A 23,759-nucleotide genomic window follows, 5' to 3' on the forward strand; every position below is an offset into this window, starting at 1 on the left:
CTGTGTCCATGTTAACCCATGGATTAGTATTGTCCAACATCACACCCGAAAGGTCATGTAGCTATGCCTCGGAGGGAAGGAAGATGTGGGTTGCGCTGGCAGGCCCTCGGGCTCTTACCCAGCAGGGGCCGGTGGGGCTGGCGGGCTCAGAAACACCAGGCAGCGCTGCAATAGCCGGCTGCTGGTGCCGACAGGGCAATCAAATACCTACTGAAACACAGCAGCACTTCATTCACACACTGTCTTGTGTTCTCCCATCTTGTAATTGTGTAAAAAAAGCCACAGACAGCGTTATCTGTTGTATTCTTCGTAACACAGCAATAGCTGCGAAAGGCTCCACCAAGCTCTGTAAACAGCATCTTGCACTGTGTTTGAAAATTAGGAACTGAAGTTGCACTTAGGATAATCCCCAGCTCACTTTGTTCAGTGCTGGAAAACTCGTCCCACCCTTGCTTTTTACTTTGTAGTTGCTGGAGAAGTGGCTTTTCGAAGGTATCATCAACTACCGACAGAAGTATTGCTTCTCTGTTAACCAGAACTAAGGGCAGATCACTGAGCACTCGTTCAAATAAGGCTTTTGCCTGCCCAGACTTTTGCCCTGCTAGACTTTGCTCCTTTTCTTCTTGGTTTCCTACCTTTAAAAATTGTATACTTGCACCTCTGAGACACTTGTCATAAAACCAGTGATTTTGTTCCTCCCCATTCTTTTCATTTTTCTTTTTCAGGGGAAATGTTTTCTGCTCTATCAGATAACCCTGTAGAATTCCTGACTGGGGCACAAAGGTAAAAGCTGAAAGATGCTGAAGAAGAATTTAAATGTCAGGCTGCAACTTTACTTCTAACCACATGGTTAGAAACTCAGTTTGGTGCACACAGACACAGCAATTTCCCTCACCCGTGTTTAGGAATACCAAAATTTGTTGTTGCATTTGAGTGCTGTGATGGATAACGAAGGAAACTTAATCCGTGTGGAGCCGAGATCTTTTTTTCTGAAGATGTCCACCAGCCCATGATCTGCTGTAGGCTGGTTCTTGGCTGTAGTGCAGTATTTTGCTGCAAAACATGTTAGCACCATGCCATGCGAGTGCTCGGGATGGCACCCCCATGGGGCACCACTGGCCTGAGCCCACACCGCCATTTCTCAGTATCGTTATACTCAGTCAACCTACCACTAAAACCAACTTGTTATTTTCTATTTTTAAATCTGCCAGCCAGCTATCAGGTATCCATACCCTTATCTGATGACCACATATCAGCATGCCTAAGGTGATCTGCGCAGGCACTTCGGCCTCCTCAAGCTTAACTCTGATCGCTTTGCCACCTGAAAACTTAAACTTCCCCCACGCTCACACAACGCTTTCAGGGTTGCATCAGCCTGGGAAGCATAAGCAGATAAAAGGCTGGGCAGCGTATTAAGGAGCAACAGCCCTAAACCCCCTCCCACTTACCCTGTAGCTCTGGCTGATTGCCCTCCCTGGGCTGATCCAGGCCCAGGGGACGTGGGTGAGCGCCCAGCCCTGCCCCGGGCTCTCCACGAGCAGGATTCAGGGAAAACTGCTCTTGTGCTACTGAAAGGCTCTCACCCCATGGGGGACACAAGCAGCCGCTGTGCGAGGTGGATGGCAGGGCTGGCGTAATTTGCTCTCCACTGCCCAGTGGAGCCAGCTCCCCCTTGCTCCTCCTTCCTCCTGATGCCCGACACGGGAGCTGGCAGAGCTCCATTTGCATTTAATCCAGGACAGCAGAGATAAGGCTGGCGTCTCGTGAGCAAGACAAGGCCCTGCACATAAATACAGAGTTGTAAGTCTGCCCTGAGCCTGCCAGGAGCTCCCGAGCCCCTGGAATATGTTTCCAGGGCTTCGGCCATGAAGACATTTGTGCTTCGAGGCGGCCTTGGACTAGTGGAACCAAACCACAGCAGAAGCTCTTCTCGCATTGTGCTGGACACCCTGCCCTGTGCTCCTACCCTCAAAACCACCCCCCCTTCCTCCCCCAAAACCCCCCACGTCCCAAGTGGTGAAGCGGGAAGCTGAGCCTGCCCTGCTGCTGTCACCACAAGCTGCCTTTTCCCTTCTTCCATCCCTCCAGTACGTTTATTATGTCTTCCTGGAGTAAGGATGCAGGCACCTCACCAGTATCTCACCTTTTCAATCTGTTAATGGGTGCTCGCCTCTTAACAATCCCTCCCTCTGCCCTTACTGCAGCCCGGCTGCTGCAAGCTGGGGGGGGGAGCACTCAGCCTGCCTGGAGGGGGCTGAGCACCACACCTCCAGGGCAAGGCTGCTAAAAATCCACCCAAGTTCTTCCAGCCCATGGGCTCCACCCCAGACCCAGGGTGACAGCTCCTGGGGGGCTCAGGGCTTGTCCCTGCATCCCCGGCCCAGACACGGGGCTATGCTGCGTCCCACCCCACCCCACATAATCTCCTGCAGGTTGGGCTCAGCCCTGGGTGCAGCGTGGAGGCTGCTCTCCTTCTCCACCTGCTATTTTCTTTAGCTGGCACCAAGGAGGGAAATCTATCGTCTCCTCCTCCCACCCAACCTTTTTCCCCCATTACCCAATGTGTCCTGCTCTGCCCCCTTTCTGGAGCAATGCTGTTCTTTTCCTGGAAGGAGGCTGCCCCGGGGCCTGCTGGGCCCCATGCCCACATCCCTGCCTCCTCCCCACCATCCCCTGCCTTCCTCCGTGAGGCCCTGCAGGTAGCAGCCCCACACTCGGCTTGCTTGGACTTGAGCTTCAGCTTTGAACTTGCCTGGGCACCACCTGCATCCCCCCTTCCTCAGCCGTCAGCGCCACCGCAATGGAAGCGTGCAGCAGTGGTTGGCTCCGACCTGCCCCAGAGGTAAATCGCCACCCTCATCATCCTCTTCCCCGTGCTGTATCCCTGATCTCCTGATGGGAGTGCTTCCTCTGCCTGCTTCCCAATGGAAGCAGCCATGGAAGATGGAGCTTCCCTACCACTCTGATCTTTTGGCCCCACCTCAGCCACTCAATCACCGGGCCATGGCTCTCTGCTATGGATCCAGACAGATCGGCTCTGACCTCAGGAAGCTCAAGCTTAAAAGCCCCCTTCCTCCCCCTCTACACCAACCAAAAGTTTTGCTTCAGCCCCTTCCCAGATGAGGGCAGCAACCAAGGATGAGCACACTCTTCCCCGTCATCTCAGTCGAACCCTGGCATCTTCCATAGCCTCACCAATAAATGTATTTGCGGCCAGGATGTCACCAACTGTGGAGCCCCCAGTCCTTGCCCACCTTCGTTCCAAGAATCTGCTACACTATGCCCAACTGAGCCAAGCTGTGCCCGTTTAAGCAAAGCGACATCATTTTAATACTACTTTGAAAGCCCTTCTTCCAACTAGAAAGGTGCAGATCCGGGATAACTTGTTCATCCTAAAGACAAAGTATCCGCCATACACATCAAGAAGTTTCGGAAATTTTTCTGTCACTAGACACTTTCTAGTGACCTTTCTCTAAATACTTCTCACATAGCTACCGACATCACTAATTCTAAAATGTAACCACCGGTGGGACCTCACTTCCCCAAAAAAGCAGAGATACCGCTCCCAAGTTAAGGACCTGAAGGAAAGCTTAGAAGTCAAATGCTCTGTTGAATATGTTTACAGAAGAACTTAAATTAAGCTCAGAAACGTGCCACCCATTCCTTCTCCCCATTTATGCGATCCCTTTGTTGTCGCACTCCTCCAGGACAGTTCTTAGATCCCCAGTTCAGTAGCAAATGTTGCTTTTTATTTCTAATTCTATCTTTAATTCAGCTTTTTACTATTTTTTTTAAACAACCGTTTGTGCCTCTAGTTTTACCCAACCCCTAACGACGCCTTTTTTCCATTAGTCTGTACCGCTCAAAACCACTTGCAATAAATGCCACGTCTTTGGCCACTTTCATCCTTTTACACCTTGATCTTTAGTTTGCCTGCTACAGCAGTTTGTAGCCCCAAGCCAAACTTGCAGCGTGGCTCAGCTGTGGCGAGGCCGAGGTTCCCTGGGAAGCCAGCTACTGTCCCCCCCATTCTGCTCAGGCCTCCCGCCTCCCCCCGCCCTGCCCCACTGCTAATGCTTGGAAACATCCACAGATTACGGATGTTTCACTTGCACCATGCGCTTCGTAATGACTACAATTGGTAAAATACTAACTTGTGCTTTTTTAATGGAATGGAACAAATGCATTCTAAATCCTAGCAGTGTACAGATCAAAACTGTCCGTCCATTAGGAGCACAGGCTAATTCCGAAGTATGCAAACTGCAAAATATTAAAGCCCTGCAGCAATTCAACTCTACGACAGAACCTGCAAGCAGAGCGAGCAACGCTGCCCGATGCTCTGCGGATTTGGCTTACTCGCTCACTGGTGAAATACAGATTTTCTTCCTTGTGTAATGGCACATCCTCTTTTCCAAAGGGGAGGAAAGGTACAAGGCCCTTCTGATGAGCTCCTTCCCTAGTTAGCAATATTCTTTTACAGCACTGAGAAACGAGGACTTTTTGTTTACCATTAGTTGAGGTAAGTTATCTTGCTTTTATTTGGGTTTAAGACTACTGTAAAGGAGTAGCTTTTCAGTTGCAGCATGGTTTGTCAAGATTACAATATTTATGACTGCGTAAAATACAGAAGTAAAAAAATTATGATTTGTAGAGTTTGTTATCAAGAGCCGAGGCTTACATCTTTACAGAACTGCAAACGCTGGCTTCCTAACCGCTAGCCGATCGTTTTGCTGGCAAGAGCGTTTGTTACACTTGTCTTTAATCTCTATACCCTCTTGTCCAGCTGTTGTAAGAACTAGCAAGGAAGTCATTTGTAACTATGGTTAAACTGTTGTAACAGCATTAGACAAGCTGTACTGATTCTTCATTAAAACACCCTTCGTTTGAAGCTACAAATGTAAGAGGCGATTCTTTTTGTTCAAAATAAACTATTAGCATGCTCTGTGCCTTTAACACTTCACACTGATTACAAAAAATTTAACAATGCAATCACTAACATACCCCACTAATGAGAAATTATGAGAAATTGTGTGATGCAGAACCTTCTGCATCAGTCAACTCTGATCGGTAAGAAAGCTATCAATTTTGAAATTTAGATTTAATGCGTTTTCAAGAAGCTAATGAGAAAGGAGCAACTTAAATACCATCATTAAAACTGCAAACTGTTACAATGATATATTATAAACTTGCCCTAAATAAACCTAGTGCTTCAAAAATTTACCAGTGAATTCGTATTACAAAATATGTGAAAATACAATAGAATACCACAAAACAACGTCCTTTTCTGGGGTCAACAATGACGCCAAGACGATTCAGTCTTAACTTTTAAAATTGTTAATAGAACATATTGTCATACAGAAGTTGCAATTTGGTTGAATTCTAGAGAACATCCCCACCCAAACTCAAATCCACCTTTTTCATTCCTCCTCTCGAACCAGTGCCAAACTTCCTCTCAAAGCTGGTATTTTCTTGACGAGCTTCCAAGTTTAGCCGTTACTTATTTTCTACTACTACATTTTGGCAGCAACTATTTATTGGTCTGTTATTGCAAAAAGTGCAATTTAACAATAAACCAGTCTGAAGGTCATTTTATGTCTTGAGGATACATACCATATATTTCTTTAAAAATAATCATACTTTTGTAAGCAATACTTTACAGTAGACACCTCAAATCTACCATAGATGTAAAACTTAAAACGAGAAAAATTTAGTCTCTAAATCTTTATACACATATTTATATTCGAGTTTCTATATATATTATATATATACACAAGCACAAGAGTATATATAAAATATATATAATCAGATTCAAAAAAGAACAAAAACTGGGCACTGTACATAAAATCTTTTTAAAACTCAAACAATAGAAAAACTTTAAACATTAAACAATTTTAATAAAAGTTTCTGTACAATGCTAAGCAGTTTTATTTACATATAGAAAATGTAATAGGAGTAGTGTTTGAAATTACAGAACTCCTTAAAATTTCAATGGCAGGTAATCTGGAAAAAATAACAGCATTCCATTCACAAATATTTTCAAGCAATAAATATGTATTTATAAATAGTGTAAATTTACATCAAGATTAGAAACAAAAATCACAAATCTGAAGTTTATTCCTTAGTCTATGTGCAACCCATTTATCTTTGTGACTTGGCTGTTAATTGTTTTAAATTTTATTTAGGAACCAAAAGTGTAACCGTCATGGTTTCAAAACAAGACAGAAAAACATAAAAGCAGTAAAAAAATTTATATCACCTAACTCTTCACATTAAAAAAAAAAAAAAAAGTTGCCCAAAGAAAGACTTAAAATTTCTAACTACCTTACAAAGAAATGACCAGCTAAGCTAGTACTTTTTCCAAGGGAAATTCAGAAGGGGAAAAATGGATGAAACCAACTCATCAGCCCAGAAACAGAGAAATACAAAAGAGGTGGTCTTCAAGTCAGTAGTCTGTATAATGTTGCCAGTTTTGTCAGATATATACAAAACATGGAATTATTTTTTTGAAGTACAGCTGGATGAGCTTTATTTGTTTTGAGTTCTGGAGTAGGAGGCAGTGCTCTCTCCTGTCCAGTTGGTTGACACTCCGCACTTGGAAGGTTGCATAGACACAGCTTTCAGCCAGCAGCCTTACGGGATAGCTACAAAAATCAGTGGTGCAGAACTGGGTCACTTCCTGAATATCAGAAAAGTTTTCATTTAATGTCCATGAAAAAATGTCAAGATGAGGAGGATGGCAATGGAGGAGCCTGAAAAAGAAAACATTAAATTACCTTTTCTACAAGGGTGTAAAACACAGCTGTTTAACCAAGACCTGCACAAATTGTAACCGTGAGAGTTTGAAGTCACACGCACTACTGTTTTCACACTTCAGGACTCTTTCAGGCCAATACTGGCATTTTTTTCCAACTTACTCAAATACAACGTGTATTTTACAACTACTCTGCATTAGGATTTTGCCTATACTGCAGACCGGAGTACACTGTGGGGATGTCTGTGTTTGATGTGAGCTGCCAAAACAAGTCCCACTGTGGCAGCCAAGAGCTCCATGGGGGCTCAGTATAGATATATCTTTATATACTCTAAAACAGGGATTCTCAACCTGTTTACCAATGGGGGGGACTGTCCATTTGTGGCTCTCCAAATGCCTCGCGGGCTTCCTTTTTTTTTTTTCCCCTCCACCTACACAATAAGATGTAACACTGAAGTTAGGATATCTGTGGAAAGGGTCTCAGATTCTCTGACATGTGGACAAAGTTGGGTTTTTATGGTGGGTTTTTTGGTTTCGTTTTTTTTTTTTAAATCCTGAAAGACAGCACCGGAGTACCTCAAGAGTGAAGTAAGCTAGGTGTCTTGTTCCTGCCTGCTTTCAGGAGACAAGGTCTAGAAGATACCTATTGCCCGGTATTGCACTTTGTGGCATTTACCATCAAAATACTGAATCGATGATGGCTTTTCCTTCTTATCGGTTCTGTCATGATGTGAAATACCTTCAAGAAACCGCTCACAGTCTTTAAAGACATTTTAGATCATACTCACAGTACCCACCTATGCAACACTAACACTAGCTGATCCCCATGTTTGCGCCCAATACTTTAACCCAAAAGCAGAGCCTCTCTGTTAGGCCTGTTGCACCTTTGCCATCTGAGATTATCTTTGTCCTGTGACATGCAACAAACCTGTGACTCTTCTAGATCTGAGATGTCACTTCTAGGCTATGACTCTTCTCAACTGAGATTGTATCCCCTCTAAAAGAAATGAATGTGCATGCTAATTTCATGAGAGAACAATTATTAATGCCCTTTAGGGCTGCAGATACAGGCTTTCGTGGGGGAGGGAGCTACTCACAGGTTGAGAACCCTTGTTCTAGGGACAATATCATCACTGTTACCTACATAATGTTATAAACACAGACAACAACATATCCCTCCCTCCCCCCTCTTGTCCATACAGAAAGGTTCTTGCCCATTTTCACTCAACTGGATGACGTATCTGAGAACAGGTGTTTATTTATGTGCTTTTCTATAACAGATCATCACTTCGAAATTGCGGCATTTCACAAACTATAACGACAATGGGCTCCTAGAAGTATGAATTGAAGTTCAACCACCTCAGGCTCTGCAGGACCAATGAAGAGAATTAAATTCAGAGGATATGGTCCTGCAACTCTCGACAGCCTCAACTGCAATGCTGAACCTTGAGGCCTTAGCTCAAAAGGTCACAACTTATCATGCTAGCATTACATGAAGGAATTGTCTAAACATACATTTTCTGCAGCACCTGGATATGAATCAAAACGCACAGCCGCTCGGGGCTGTTGTATTTAATTCAACGTGAAATTCTCGTAACGCTTTCTCCAATGTTTGTCTCCTCTGACAGAAAGGCAAGGCTTATAAATAAATCCAGCATTGCTTTAATTGTGATTACAAACAAACCATCTTTGCCTGAAACAATGAAACCTGGGTGAAATGTTAGGACAGTTGTGCTGACACAGTTCAAAGCAGGAGACTGCCATATATAGCACAAAGCTATAATGGCAAAGAGGCTTTTTGCTTTAAATTGAAATGCAAAGGAGGCCCCAAGCCAAAAGACAGAACTGTTTGAGAGCATCCACTTGCTAAGCAGAAGGACAGTGCTGATTTGGGAGGGGATGGGTGGGGAAGGGGAAGGAAGGGGTCTGAGTGCATAGGATGCTTCTGCTGCTATACTGACTTCATACCACAACCAATGTATTAGAGATGCTCTTGAACCTGGTGCTAGTTTCTCCAAGCTTCACTGTCCTGATTCTTCCCATCTCCATCTGATCCAGTTATGGTCTTCAGGTGATCTCTATTGGATTTTTAAAGCCACAACTTTATGAATTGTAACATCATACTTTTCCTGAAAACTCAGTGGTTATGTTCTGCAGTAAGTTACTGTACTATTTCACATAATTCTGACTCTTCAGCGTTTTGTTCTGTAAATATCACAGGCAACCCATACCTCCATTTGAATCAGAAAGTCCACGGTACTCATACAACGGAGTACCAAGACAGTCTACAACTGCTTTATAAATAATGTATTTATGTACCCACTTATTAATTTGACTTACTAATGTAAATTGATCATAGACTTGCATCAAGTCCTCCATTTTGTACTGTTCTAGCACCACAAAATTTTCCAGGTTCGTGCTTATCTTTCGTGCACAGTCTTGGCAATGTACAACATAGGTCTTTCGAGAATTGCTCTCACTAGTGACAAAAAGCAGATCAAAGACTTCCACCTATTAGACAGGAAACAGAAAGTCAACCGTTACAATTTAATTTTTTAAAAGTTAAACCATGAAAACTATTTTCTTTAAGATTTACACCCTTACCCTGTGCATGCAAAGAGGAAGATTAGATTTGTTCAGGGAAAATCTATTCTCCTGAGGCTCAGGCAGAGAAGTCTAATATTGTAAAACTGCTAATATTACACTTAGGATGTCTGCATGAACAGCGCTATGGGAAAGCTTTTGGTCAATACTAACAAAGCAGGATTCATACTCGGAATAGGGGATACTCAGTAAGGTGGGGGTTTATAACAAATACACCCGATTTTCCTTTCTTAAATTTGTCTGCAACAGAAGTTTGGGATTTATTTCCTTACTACTCAGTCATATGCTCATCCTGCCTAAAAGGCTCAGCCAGAAGATAACTAGAAACTGATTTTCACAGGGTAGGAAATTTCATGAAAACTATTATCCAATACTTTAAAGGAACTGTTAACAGAAAGTAGAATCAAAAATTTCAGCAAAAAGGTATGTCCTGTGATGAAAATGTACTTAATTTCTCTCTCTTTTGGGGCTGTTGTTGACTTCTGAAATGAAGACAGATACACCTTTAAAATGAAGCTCAGCAGATCAAATTGTATGCAGGAAGGGATAACAATTTTTTATAATAACTGAGAATTGAAAATCGACCTAGTGAATAACAATGCTGTGGAAGCACTGTGGAAGAGACTACAGCAAAATACAGCCTATGTCTAGAAAAACAGCTTGAGGACAGTACTGCATCACATGTATGTGCTTATAGCATACAGTAGATGCTACAACTTAAAAGCAAAATTAAAATAGCAACAACAACAAAAGACAGGACAAAATTTAAATAAATATTATAGTAGTACACAAGCTCAACATGTATTTTTACTGACCTCACAAATGCTACAGTAATGAGCTGGCTCGTCCTTTGCTCGCCCATGCCAGACAATCTCTTTTCCTGCAGCAATTAGAGCTTCCCTCAGTGTCTGACACTGTTTGAGAGTTCTTAACAGGCAGTACCTGCAACCAAAATCAAGTGTATATTCAGCTCAATATTCAACATTATAGCAAGATTCAAGTAGGCTTAAATTTCTTCCAAGACCCTGTACCTGGAGCTTCCTCTTCCCCTGGGATTTCAGAAACAGCTGGCTAATAAGAATCACTGGACCCATGACTTATGCAAGGTTGACCACATGCTTATGGACCTCTGTGTAGATTTGTTCCATTTCAGTAATGCCCCTTGCCCTGCAAACAGGCTGTATCTTTCATTTTTGACTGGAATGCATGAATGCTCTTTTAAGCACAAGAAAACAATGTGTTTTCCAAAGCAATTCATGTATTATATTTTGAACTATGAATTTATCAGCAAAAAGACAGGTTGAACTGCCAAGTTCAAAATAGCTGTTCACATTTTGTGTAAATGACTACAGCCTATCCAAAGAACTGTTTCAACTAACATCCTAAAAAATCTGTTACTTCCTGAACACTACTAAACTTTCAGTTATCCAAAGTCTGGAACCCCAAGTTCTGACATGAATCACTCTGCACGCAGTGGAAATAAAATCTATGAACAAGCATCTTCTTCCACATAAAAGGAAAAAGAAGAGACAGGTTGGTATTAGAAAAGAAAGTCCCTTCATAGGAAAAAAAAACGCCTAACATTGGAAAAAAATAAATTTAACACTTATTTTACGAATGAAGAAAAAAACTGGTCCAATGTCAAATTAAAATCAGTAATTCCCTGCCATACTTCTGTAAAGGATTAAAACAAAGAAAATTATCTTCACAGTTCTACACATTTCTCTTCTGTACTAGAAAATCTAACTTGTTTTCTATCATTGTATAAGCTACATATATTCTTTAAAAAAAATTGGCAAAATACGTTGCCAGATTTCTAAATTACAATGTTATTTACAATAATTTTTAGCTCTCAGCTATCCTATTTATTTGAGCTGCAGCCTTTGCAGCCTTTAATTTTCTCCTCCACAGGGTGGTTACATTACATGCTCATTAGATGCAGAAGAAAGATTGAAAAAATGTAAGGGGAAGAATAAACATTGGACAGAAAACAAAGTGCTCAAGGGTTCTATCAAAATGTTTTCAACTTGATCCTTCTCCCATTTTAAAGCCTTAAACATGCAATATATACGTTCTGTGGTGTGTTTTGGTTTTTTTTAATGTTTCTTTCATGTGTTTCCAAGTAGTTAACAGAATCTTAGGCTTACTTTGAGATACTCTCTTCTTGATGTTTTACACTCAGACTGTTCATCTTCACTAAAAACAAGCCTATGGCTTCATTAATACCCTCACTGTAAGAATAATGCAAAACTGAAAGCATGGTTCCAGGTTAAACATCGTATTTTCATACACTGATTTTCAAGAAAATTAAACAACTCATTTAGCTGTAACTCCTTCCACACTTTCGAAGTTTGATGTTAATGGGACTTACGATGCTAAGGCCAACCATATATGGTAAGACCGTGTATTAATTCACTTGAGTGTCAGGCTAACGTAGATGCTCTTCTGACAAGTTGAGTAACTTTGGTATAGCATTCTTTTATGCAATACAACCTGATTTCAAATAAACTTAAATGCTACCGTTCTTCTCTTCTCTACTGCCACTAACTGGGAAAATCTTTGGATATGCTAAAGGGCAACTGGAAGCACATCTGCACACTTGCCACGATTGTTCTCCACTCTTCACTTCAGAAGAGTTTTTGTGTTATTTTCAAAGAGTTTTCTAGTGTTACAGTTGTGAAGAAAGAATTGCCCCAAATGTAACTTGCATAAAACACTGCTGCAGTGTTTGCCAAATTTGCAACCAAAGCAAAAAACAGTAATTAGAAGGTGAATTCCCCCTCCTTGGATAAAACTGAGATCCTAGTGGCATGAAATGGCACTTGAAAATGTAAACATTAACTATTTCATGCTGTCAAAGAACAGGAGAAAGCATACAAACTATCACTTTGAAAATGCACCACAATTTTCTGAAGTACAGGAAGCCTAAAGAAAGCCAAAAAGGTGTCTAGCAGAGTGACAATGTGTAAGTTAAACAGCTTTTGTAGGCCTGCTTTTATTCTTATATAGTGAGAATTCAGTTAAAAGAAAATCTGGACCATAACTCTCTCAGATTCTTTACAGGTATGGCAGAAAGAGTATGAGTAAATCATGTCCAGGCAAATTCAAATATTTAAGAGAAGAAGATTGCAAAATGGACATAATCCTGATTTATTCTAGAAGGGCAGTGAAACCTGTTTGAATATTCAGATATCCAGTAAAACTTCTGAAAGCGTGGAGACCATCCCAATGTCAATGCAAAACTGACCTCTTTGTATCTTTCAGTAATATATCTTCCCTACTGAAACTGAAGTGTATTTTATCTGGCTTCATGATTTTGTGCAAAATCATTTCTCCCATGTCATGTTCTTTTACATTTCTAAAACTATTTTTGTAAAAGAACTTAGTATTTCAGTTACTTTGGAATTAATTTTTTAAGCCTTTATTACTATGTTCCTACTACTTCTGAAATTCTTCTCTTCCTCAGATGCATTTGTAAAAGTCCTTCTAGCTTCCATCTAAGAGGTTTGCTGCTAATTTTTCTTTTCTTGAGGGTTGCGCTCCCTCAGTCAAGTTTTAAATCATTCTGTCTGCCTGTGTTCCTGCTCATGATTCTACTGTTAATATCAAATCTTTAAAAAGCATTTCATGAGAAAGTTTCTGGTTTTGCTCTTTGTCTTTTATCTAGCAAGACAGCACCGACTTGCACATTAACCAAAAACACGAGGCTTCAGATTTCTTCCAAAAGCAAGGTTTCCTTCCATTATTTTTCCTTACTGTTTTTCCATTTCTTTTCATCATTAGTCTGGTTCCCAGTATTTATATGTAGACTTATATTTTAGTTTATTGTCTATGTAGTGGTTACGCTCACCTAACCCAGTTAAGACATATTTGCATTTATCTTCCCGTTTGGAATGACAAACTACTTTTTATCATTTTCCAGGAGCTATTCTTTTATACTATTCTGATACCTAAAAAGCCCCAAAGACAGAAGTTGAACAATCTAAACACTTCATGTATCTTCGATGTGCCATTTTAGATACAGACCTGCATTTTGGCAAAAAGATGAGAGCTGTGTCAGTGATACCTTTTTTTTTCCTGATGACAAATGAAGTTAGCTATTCAAGATGAAATTCAACCAGCTGTATCAGAAATGACTATTTATCAAGTGTTTTTATATACATGCATACACATACACACACGTATATATATAAACACACACATGTCCGTATGTTGTACATAACAAAATCCAGGAGCAGTGGACAATAGCTACTTGTCAACTGGTGCTATATTCCTGCAGACAAGCAGTCCATAGGAAAATTATGCAACTACTTCCCTGTCTTAAGGAGATTCATGAAGGCTTTCAGCGTTTCCAGTATGCTCAAGGTCACATACTAGCCTGTTTGGTCTGGTGACACCCATTTCCAGTAACAGCTATACCTTAACTATAGGAGCGACCACAATGAAGAGTTATCTCAGGTTACTGCTACTAGATGTTACAAACCAGAGCTCATCGTTGGATCTCCTTCCCCCTTGCACACACAGCATTGGGATTTGGCTGACAACTAACTTGGATGGACGCCTCAATCCAAGTAAACTGGAAGTGGTTTCAGTAGACCGGAAAAAGCAAATGCATGTAAAGTTGGTGTCTGCTCTTCAGCATCTTTATTTGTAATGTACACCTAAAATTTAGATGTCTCACTAGAAAAAGCTCAGCTGCTGTCAGCCAGCAAAACAATCATTTTGTCTTCCGTTTTTGTTCACAAAATTTTAAGAGATTCTCTTGGAGAAGGATGCTATGCTCAGGTTTTTAAGCCTAAACCATGGCAAAACCCCCAAAGCTTGTGCAAGTGCAAAATACTGGTGCCAAAATATCAAAATCATACTTTGTCTAAAACATTCCAGAACTGTTTTAAGCTTCACAATAGATGCCTGCTAGGCTTGGGAAGATAAATAAAGATAATTGTGAACTAAGTTTGTGTGTTATTTTTTTTTAAATGGACTTTCTGGTTTCCTCCCTCCCACAGCTGGCTTCTTTTCCCTGTTTCCCATTTCTAACTACTCAGTTTCTCCTCTCCCTTTTATGAGAGCTGGCAGCTTGACTCTGAGCACCAGTAGCTTAACTGAAGGGGCAGGACTGTCAAGACTTCAGCAGAGATTTTCTTTACCCTAGCTATTAATTACTAGATTTTAAGAAAGTATTCACACATAAATGCTATTCCAAAACCTAGCTTTACAGTGACTACCAACCTCCCTCCCTGTCTTCAATTTCCAGCATTCTTGGTCCTTAGAAGTTACTATTTCACCAATTCCACCATTCTGAAACAGATGTTTAAGCCTAAATTAAATTCCTACTATAAAAAGGTGTCTCACTCAGATCAATAAATCTCAATAGGGGGGAAAAAAGAAATTATTTTTCTTTGCCCTTTTTTTGAAAGTTAACCCAGCTGTTTTTTTAAAGGTCCACTTCAAGACAAATTATAAAAGGATTCAATGCTTGTGGATTCAGTATGTTGAAAAGACAAAGAACTGCTCAAGCTAGAAGCTTCTTTGGTAGGCTTAAGAAAAAAAAAAGAGAGTGCTGCTACTAGAGTATTCTTATGATGAGTCATTTGTTTTGGAATTCATTCCCCCACTTTCTTTAGGACAGACCTATGATATATGCTGAAATGTCCACTAATTCCTCAACCTAGGTATAATGGTGCTGCAATATGATTCATATTTGCTTGAAGATGAACTCCCTAAAGAAAATTACTGAAGATGCTCCGAGCTTGAAATATTTCTGCATTTTGAAATATGCGTATAAGAAACATCACTGAACTCATTTATCATTTTACACATCAATTACTTCATTGTTCAGAAGAAAGAGCAAAAGGAAGGAGGCTTTCAAATTCCTACTTGCTTTTTTTAAAAACATTTATACTGGATCTCCAAATGTGAGCACTAACTAGAAGTTCTAGAAATGTAAAATTAAGTTTTAACTTTGCTGTAAAAATGACTAAAAATTCTAATTTTAATACTTGGGTTGATGACCTAATTTTGTAATTTCTTATGGTACATACTCGAACAGCTTTTGTCATCTGAGTCAACATTTTCTATAAACCGCTGTATTAAGTCTATGGCATATTTAACATTTAGTTAATTTTAGTTAATTTGATGATTCTAAAGCTATGCCACAATAACATCAAATACAACGTATAAAATTAATGATATCTATAAATGGATTCTTTGAAAAACACAATAAATAATTTTGGCTTGTTTCTCAGGAATGGAAAAGTCTTACAAAAGATTACTTACAAATCAACTATTGTTTTATGCTTGAAGAAGAAATGGGTACAGTAAACATTCAGGTAAGTAAAACTTACTTTATCATTTCGAAAAGCTTTGGATCTGAGACCTTGATATTTCGAGCCATATTCCATGAAAGATGAACCATGGGTACTATGGACTTTACGCTCTGCAATTTATTCCACTCGTACCGTTCCACTGCCAATTTATATTGACAGGCTATATAAAAACAAAATTACAGAAGCAATTAGTCAAGTTAAGAAATAAGGATCAACTGGAGCCAAAATAATTTCGTTATAATAAAAATTCATATTTTTTAGGGTTAAATTAAACTTCATTCACAATAACTCATTCATTCCAACTACACTAGAATTCTGTAAAATTTCTTTTAAAAAGTAACAATCAATACCGCAGCAGCAACAACTTTCTGTGAAATTAAGTTACTGACAAGTGTTTGATTTCTGTGGTGAAGAGAGAGCAATATTTCAAAATTTGTTCCTTAACGAATTTTCAAATAATTCAGATTTAAAAAAAAATAAAATAAAACCTAAATTTGAAATGTCTGCATCTCACTCTATTCATTCTTTATCATAATTTTACAATGCTGTGGTATATAATTTGTCTTGAAAAGGAAGACCGCACCTTGAGAGATTTGTTACAGTGAATCAGACTTTCATTAAGCAGCCTACTCACCTTGCACTTTTTTTTAAAAAAATGTTTTACAAAATTTACTGTGACTGAACATGTGAGCTCTGTCAATCATACAATCCTGGAGTTATACTATCATAATGAAATAAAGACGCACCTTAAACTATTTAAGAAAATGGGATTTTTTTTGGAAGTACATTCTGTTCAAATGCTTAACACAATCTCATTTTAGCTGTGAAATTTCCTTCCCTTCTCACTTCTAAAAACCTTCCAAGACCATGGTTCAAAAGTACAAACTTCTAGAATAGCAGGTTTGAAAAACCCAATACTCCTTTATGAAAAAAATTTTGTATCTGTTCGCATTTCCTGATGCTTTCACTGAAGAGCAATTAGGTATCAGTTGTCCTGAAAAAGCTAGATTGGGTAAGTCCTCAACTCATACACAAGCTATAGCAGTCTGCTAGGTAGAAAAAAAATTTGGGAGGAAAAGTTAAGAAATGGCCTACAAGACAGAAAGTATGAATTCATCTAAACCTTTTACTCTGCTAGTGTTTGCTACACAACTGTAATTTTTACAAGTCCATTAGACGGATGAGTGCAAAGACTGCATTCTTGCTACTTTCACTTCCTCTTACCAATAGAATTATTTAAAGCTTCAACACATCATGTTTTAAAACACAGTACATTCATTTTTTTAATCTAGCAAAGCATGGTAAAATGGTAAGAAATGGAAGGTTCTGTGGCATATGTAGTATAATTTTACCTAGTTACGTAGTTCAGCAGAGGCACTATTCAACCATACCTGTAAGAGGGCCAACATTCCACGCAATGTTGTTGCACCAACCGATAGCCTGAACCCAGTGAACAGTGCCAGCATTTATCCACACCAAATCCCCTGGTCTTTGAATAAACCTATAAACTGGGACATTGGCTTCATACAAATCTTCCAAGTTTGGCCACCAAGATCCCATTAGGAAATTCATATTATTCCTGAAACAATAGGAAAAATAAAGTCTTAACATTTATCAGCAGACATATTAGTGGTTGATACTTCATTGAAATTACCTGTAAGAACTGAGCAGCACAAAATAAATGCTTTCTGCACCCGATCGGTGACCCAGGAGGACTAGTCAAAAGGAAAGTTTCATCTACAAAATTCCTGTTCCTAATTCCACATTTCACATCCCACAATATATTAGAACACTTAACCATATGGCTGCCTGTGTGAAGTCAGTTTATGGCTTCCAGATAAGTTCCATTTTCCTTTAAATTTCCCAGTATTTTATTAATGCTGAGGCAGAAAAATCCTTGGTCAGATCTAGCGTCACACTGGTGCTGAATGCTTCTTTTTTAACCACTGACCGATTTTATATACAGACCATAAGAACGCTTTCTGTTTTGAACAGTGCCAACCATGTACTCATACTGTCAGTGTATGCACATGAAGGTTGTCCACACAACAAGCAACCTGTTGGCACCATTTCAACCGCGATCCATGGTCTATTCAGTCAAGCAATATCGACCTTCCTGAGAAGCATGAAAAAACACCTCCATATAGATTTCCTAAGCACAAACTCTTCCACTGTGGTCATGCAAAATACATCTTTCCCATCCTTATCCCAACTTCAAACTGTTTTTTATACTGCACCATGAGACATCACTCACAATTCAGTTTTCAAAGATAATTCAATGCCTCTATCAGGCACTCTAGACATTTTATGAGGTTACCATGATCTTAGTTTCCCTGTCACCCTCAGGAGGACAGTGTCATGGCGGTAAAAAGGCATATCATCAGAGACATTGCAATTGTATCAGTGGAATTACAATTTTGAGATGGCTAATCTTTGTGAAGGTAGATTAAATAAGAATAGTTGGCAGTAGATAGGCAGAAAATACAGAGTACAGAGAGACCCGAGATGAACTTGCAGAGCTCTGGAAAAATTCTGAAGAAAAAACTGGGCTAAGCACTTGACTTAGCTGGGCAAGATAAAAAAAAAAAAATTCTCCCATATGATCAGGCTACTGAGAGGCTACTACTTGAATGCTAGCATAATTAGGGGACAATTGCTCCTCCTCTTTTTTTTTTTTTTCTCTTGGTGGGGCCAGGAGGAGAGTGTATGTGCATGTGTGTGTGTTTTGTTTGTTTCTTTTTAAAGCATCCACTCAACACAAAGCACAACACAGAAACCCCAATCTTAGAGTTGGTTGGTCAGTGCACCTCAACTTTTCCAGCAAGCAACAAACATTTAAGCATATGCAAAGCATGCCATGACTCCTCCTGGGGTCTGTCTGAGTAAACTAAGCTCTCCCTCTAGATGCAGCAAGAAACCATGCCAAAATGCCAATGATTCCATACTTGCCTGTGTGCAATGTGTACATTAATCATAATAAAGATTAACAGCATACATCACCAGGAAAATACTTTACTCCACCACTCCTAAAAAACCAGAACAAAACCCCAACTCCTTCACCCGCAACTTTGTTCCAATAGCCCTAGAAGCCATTACAAAAGCAACACCATTTGGTAATAGTAGAGGTCAGCTTTAATATGCACGATAGAGTGCCTAGATAAACAGCAAGGACTGACTGATGGATTTTCTGATGTGGAAATGTTACTGCTATGAAAACTGGATTGATGCCACATAATGCACATTGGTAGCAGACAGCCTATGTTTATACTAAACGTCTGATCCCCTTCAATGTAGTATAAAACTGAATCTTGAATGTACACAAGCATTTGCTACTACCAATGTCTCACTTCTTGCATTTCATTCATTCCTGTGTTAGAAAAAACAAATAATGGACCTAATGTTAATTACCTATCACAGGCAATCCAAGTTTCTGTACATTGTACAAATGTCGTATTATGTATAGATTCTAGATTTTGCATTTTGACTTTTTTTTAGAAGACTTTTCTGACTACATGGAAAACCTATAAAATAATGTCCTCTTACAACACCCTCAGTAATTTCCCCACTTAGGTCTGAGAAAGGCACAGAGAACTTGATAAGAATAGAGAAAAACAGCACACCCAGCTTACTTTTCACAGAAGTCATTCATGACACCCCAATAGCTTTCAGGGACAACAAACCATTCACAGTCACCTGGACCAATATTTATATTTACTGAACAAAAGTTGTTATTTTCTTGATGACCTGAAATTTAGAGAAAAACACATTTTATGTAAGGCTGATCTATCAAAATAATGCTATGAAAATGCGAAGTTACAATCACTACAAAATCCTACTTGTATTTGTACATATTTTTATATGACACTTAAACACACTATTTAGGTGCTTCACAGTGTTAAGAAATGCAATTAAGCTACCAGTGATAAGAGAATTATGCTTGTATTAGTTTGTGGAAAATGAAAAGCTGGAACTATCAATCTTGCAAATCTGACCAATACTTCAGCGGTTTCCTTTTTGTAGAAATAAATGCTTCAAGATGCTAAAGTTTAGATTTTGTGTTTTATGATGACTCTTGACAGTCCCAGTCAGGAGCAAAACTTCATGACTGTAGGCACTGAACAGACACGTAGTAAGAAAATCTGTCCCAAAGTGCTTTCAAAATCAATGTAGAAGTGGCAGTATTTTATTTTCTTTTGACAGCTGGAAAACTGAGCCATAATCCCTAACAGAATTATCTAAAGTTGTACTTCAGAAAAAACAGACCCTGAAATTTAGTCCAGATCCCTGAAGTCTCAGTCCAGTGCCCTAACACAGCACTATTCATTATGGAGGGTTGAGTCCTATCCTCAGACAATAAAGAATCTAAGAAGTAAAAATGTACCGATTCCTATGATTGCACAAGACCTACTTTGGCAGCCTATAAAGACTTTCAAGGCATGTAAACCACTCTTTTTCCCCTTAAAGAATCCAATATTGCATGCAAGAGGCTGGCACGGTAATTACCTAGCACTGCAGAAATCCAGAAATTTCCATTGTAAGGTAATATAGTACTTTGTACACAAAGAGTTCAGTTAAACAAGAAATTAAAAGACTACTGATTATGTACAATTTTATCATGTTTAGGCATGTTGTAGGATAAGGAAAAACTGCAGTGCAGTAAAATCAACACCACAGCAGTAGAACCCCATTTTTTTCATGCAAAGAGATTATACTCACCTGGTGTTCTGCTTCCTGGAACCTTCATGTACAACTGCACTGTATTCATGCCCAGGATGGTATGACCAACATGGCTTAGAAGATTTCCTGCTGATACCACACGTACAAAAGCAGGAAGTTTTGTCAGTTCATGGAGTTGCAACTTCCACCTGCAGCAAAATAGCAAATCAACAAACTGTGAATCCCTAAAACTCTTAGAAGAGTTTGAGAAATATAAATGTTTTCCAAAAAATAGTTAGCACAGGAGATAAAAGAGCAGACAACCTACTTATATATAACTTAGCATCTTTAAGAGTGGAGTTGAGACAATCCAATACCCTTACTTGACAGTTACAGAAATTTAAATGACAATTTCATTTAAGGGTGAGCTAAAAGCCAGGGTGACTGGACTCACTCTTGCAGTTAGCCAGTCTGCTGCTATACTGACAGAAAATTCTGCTTGCAATTTACACCTTGGTGTACGTCTTTCCCAGTGAAAACAGAGCTGTGCTCTCTTCATATTCCAAGACAGTCAGAAACCGCTAACCACGCTTTCAGGAGCCGAATGATATGACGCTACAATATATGTCAAGAAGACTGTCTGAACAGACTCTAGCCTGCGCAACACAATTGCTTTGACCAAGAATGAAGTTAACTACATGGATGTGCTACAGAACTGAATACTTAGGTGTGGAGCTCTGTAATGTCACCCAGGTATTTGTGTTACTTCTTAATTTTAAAACATTTCCAAATATAATCACAAATCTGACAGGCTAGGTGAGGGGAAAGATAGCTTTGTAGCAAAAGCTGAGACTGAAAATCAGAAGATCAGGCATCTACCTGGGATCCTACAAGGACTATTTGAAGTACCAAAATCCAATTCCTTATAGTTAGTTATGTTAGGTTTATTTAAAGTCTCTCTCCCAATGGTTTGCTCTGAGTGCTAGTTTATTAGCAACAATCTTGTATGTACACATAGAATTTCTTTAGAAAAAACCAGCATCAATATTTAAAATTTTGTAATAATCTCTAATCACATACATTATGTAAACACATTGATCCTTCAGTGACTATACCACAAAAGACTTCAGCGTCTTAAGCAGGCCTTATTCCCCGGTTTCAAACACCATAACTTTTTCTTCTGCTCTAATGATTGAAGTAGGTCAGAATTTTTGCACTGCAGCTGGCGGGACTGACAGCCGAGACATGTGTGATCTTTTATGGAAATATATCCTAACTAGAGACTGAACCAAATAAAAAATTATTACTGGGAAAAAAATGCTCAGAGTATTTCTAATACCTTCTGATGCTTTTCTAAGCTACCTTCATCTACTCACAGAAAGATATTCAGTCTAAAGAATACACAATTTATTCCTTTTTTTTTTTTTTTTGAGGCTGTGGCTTATCCACAGGTATTGGTCTGGTCTCTGCTACATATTTTGAACCCTCTCCCTGGATAGAGAAGCAAGAGCTATGAAAAAGTGGAAACAGAAAGGATGACAGTAGGAACAAAAGGAAACAAAACCCAAGTAACAAAAAAGAAAAAACCTTTCATCTTATAATTTCTGTGAAAACTTGGTATTGTCAGAATTAATTAGAGTTGTAAGCAAACAATTTAAAGCCTCAGACTGAAACAAAGGGAACGTATTAGAAGGAGGACTAGAAAGAAGTTTCCTGATGGACGTTCACATTCATTTCTGGAAAAATAAAGAGCCTGGAAACAAAAGCTTGAAAAGAGATTTTAGGGTAAGAAGAACTCTTAACAACCATTGAAAGACCAAAGGTAATAATTTAGTTGTGGAAATGGGGTGTGCAACTGGAATCGGGTTAATCAACAGACTGACTGATGTCTGAGAAAAATGCGTTAGTTTTCCAGAAGTAGTATCATACTGTAGAATACTACTGCGAGCAGGAGATACGGTAATCAACTTACTTTTTGTCATCTGACAGGTCAATGTTGGTCCCAAACTTGATTGTTTTAAAAGGTCCTCTTCTCCTCCTCCCAGAGCTGCAAAGACGAAAAATGTAATATGTTAATGTGAAAACAGGAATGATGTAAAAAAAAGATATAAAACCAACTACAGAATTATCGCAGTTATTCCACACTTACTTATCAGAAGACGTGGATTCATTATCTGAGTGGTCCTTGTGGTGACTCTTCTTCTCATTTTCCTCCTATAAAATGCAGTTGTGGAAATGTTTTTATATATATATATAAAACCCCATAAAAGTAAGAATACATAAAAAATATATAGGTATAAAGTGATAACATGTTCACAGACGTGAGTACATTTGTTTCAAGATGCTGATACAATCTTTAAAATATCTGTAGCTAAGATTTTATGTGAATTTTACTGTTAAGAAAATAAAAAAAAAATAGTTATTAGCCAAAAGCCATTGCAAAAAATTCTTCATGACTATGAATTCAGTGAAGCTCAGGCCAGGACAACAGAAAATGTCTATACTGTAAACATTTCTGCTAGCCTACATTATAGTTGCAAATGAGTATGTTGGGTTGCTTCGTTATGCATGTGAACTGGAATCCAGTCTTAAGGAATACTGTTAACATTTTTAGACTACAACATTTACCTTCCTTCAAAGTCAAGCAGGTTTCCTGATGTGAAACTAGGATGACTAATATTTATAAAATTAATTTTATAAAATCCATTATATAAAATCTTTTGAATTTTTCATAGCCATGCGCTATTCTAGCACTGCAGTAGCTAGGACCATGACTAGCAGAAAAAATCTAACCAATATTAAATGATGTAATTTGATCTTTTTAGCAGAGTGGGCTCAAAACCCTATTCTAAAGACTTTTTTGGCAAGAATAGGGACATAGAAGGAAAAAGAATAAGACAAAAAGGAGGAAAGAACCGCCTGGAGGCTACCCAAAGATTCCTGGCTTTGAATGGGGTTGTTGTTAAATTTCAAAGTGCCCTATGTACCTAAGAAAGTCTTATTCATCCTTTGAATGAAGGACAAAGAGAAACAAAAAGGAACCTAGTGATGATGGATTTATCAAATACTGCAAGACATGTTAGAAAAGGAATGTAATAGTTGTTAGAGGGGGGAAAAAAAAAAGATCACTTAGGGCAAGCCAAGAGGACTGTGTCTGTAGAAAGAAGAAACCAGGCTTTCATTTGAACACTGTGAAAAGTCACCTAAGGACAGGTCAAAGCAGTGTTAGGTAAAGGACACATGCACACTTAAAACAATGTCTTTTTGATTTTCAAGGGAAAAAATGAGAATCGTCATTCTGAAAATTATTTTATATATTACATTTTTACCAGCAATTTGTAACATAGGGGGAAAAAAAAAATAAATCAGAAAATCCTGCAGCTCACTTCTTGGTGCAAAACCAAAGCTGAGGCTTTCCTGCT

At 39.0% G+C, this 23,759-nt stretch overlaps 1 protein-coding gene across 10 annotated transcripts in view; it reads right to left on the bottom strand.

The window, feature by feature from the left end:
- Nucleotides 1-5,867: 5,867 nt before the first annotated feature.
- The window catches only part of KDM6A (lysine demethylase 6A), a 119,813-nt gene continuing 101,921 nt past the window's right edge, over nt 5,868-23,759 (bottom strand). For 5 of the 10 annotated variants that reach the window (XM_035902399.1, XM_035902397.1, XM_035902396.1 and 2 more), the window contains 8 exons: nt 22,487-22,551; nt 22,310-22,384; nt 20,398-20,546; nt 19,311-19,425; nt 17,073-17,260; nt 15,700-15,841; nt 10,171-10,297; nt 6,756-9,262 (listed from right to left, as the gene is read on the bottom strand). In XM_035902399.1, the coding sequence (XP_035758292.1) occupies nt 8,966-9,262; nt 10,171-10,297; nt 15,700-15,841; nt 17,073-17,260; nt 19,311-19,425; nt 20,398-20,546; nt 22,310-22,384; nt 22,487-22,551 (1,158 nt within the window). In that variant the 3' untranslated portion in view covers nt 6,756-8,965. The other 5 variants (XM_009646994.2, XM_009646991.2, XM_035902394.1 and 2 more) reach the window with 3 other exon arrangements.

The sequence above is a fragment of the Egretta garzetta genome, unplaced genomic scaffold (genome assembly GCF_000687185.1).
Source record: "Egretta garzetta isolate BGI_Z169 unplaced genomic scaffold, ASM68718v1 scaffold1099, whole genome shotgun sequence".
Classification (NCBI taxonomy): domain Eukaryota; kingdom Metazoa; phylum Chordata; class Aves; order Pelecaniformes; family Ardeidae; genus Egretta; species Egretta garzetta.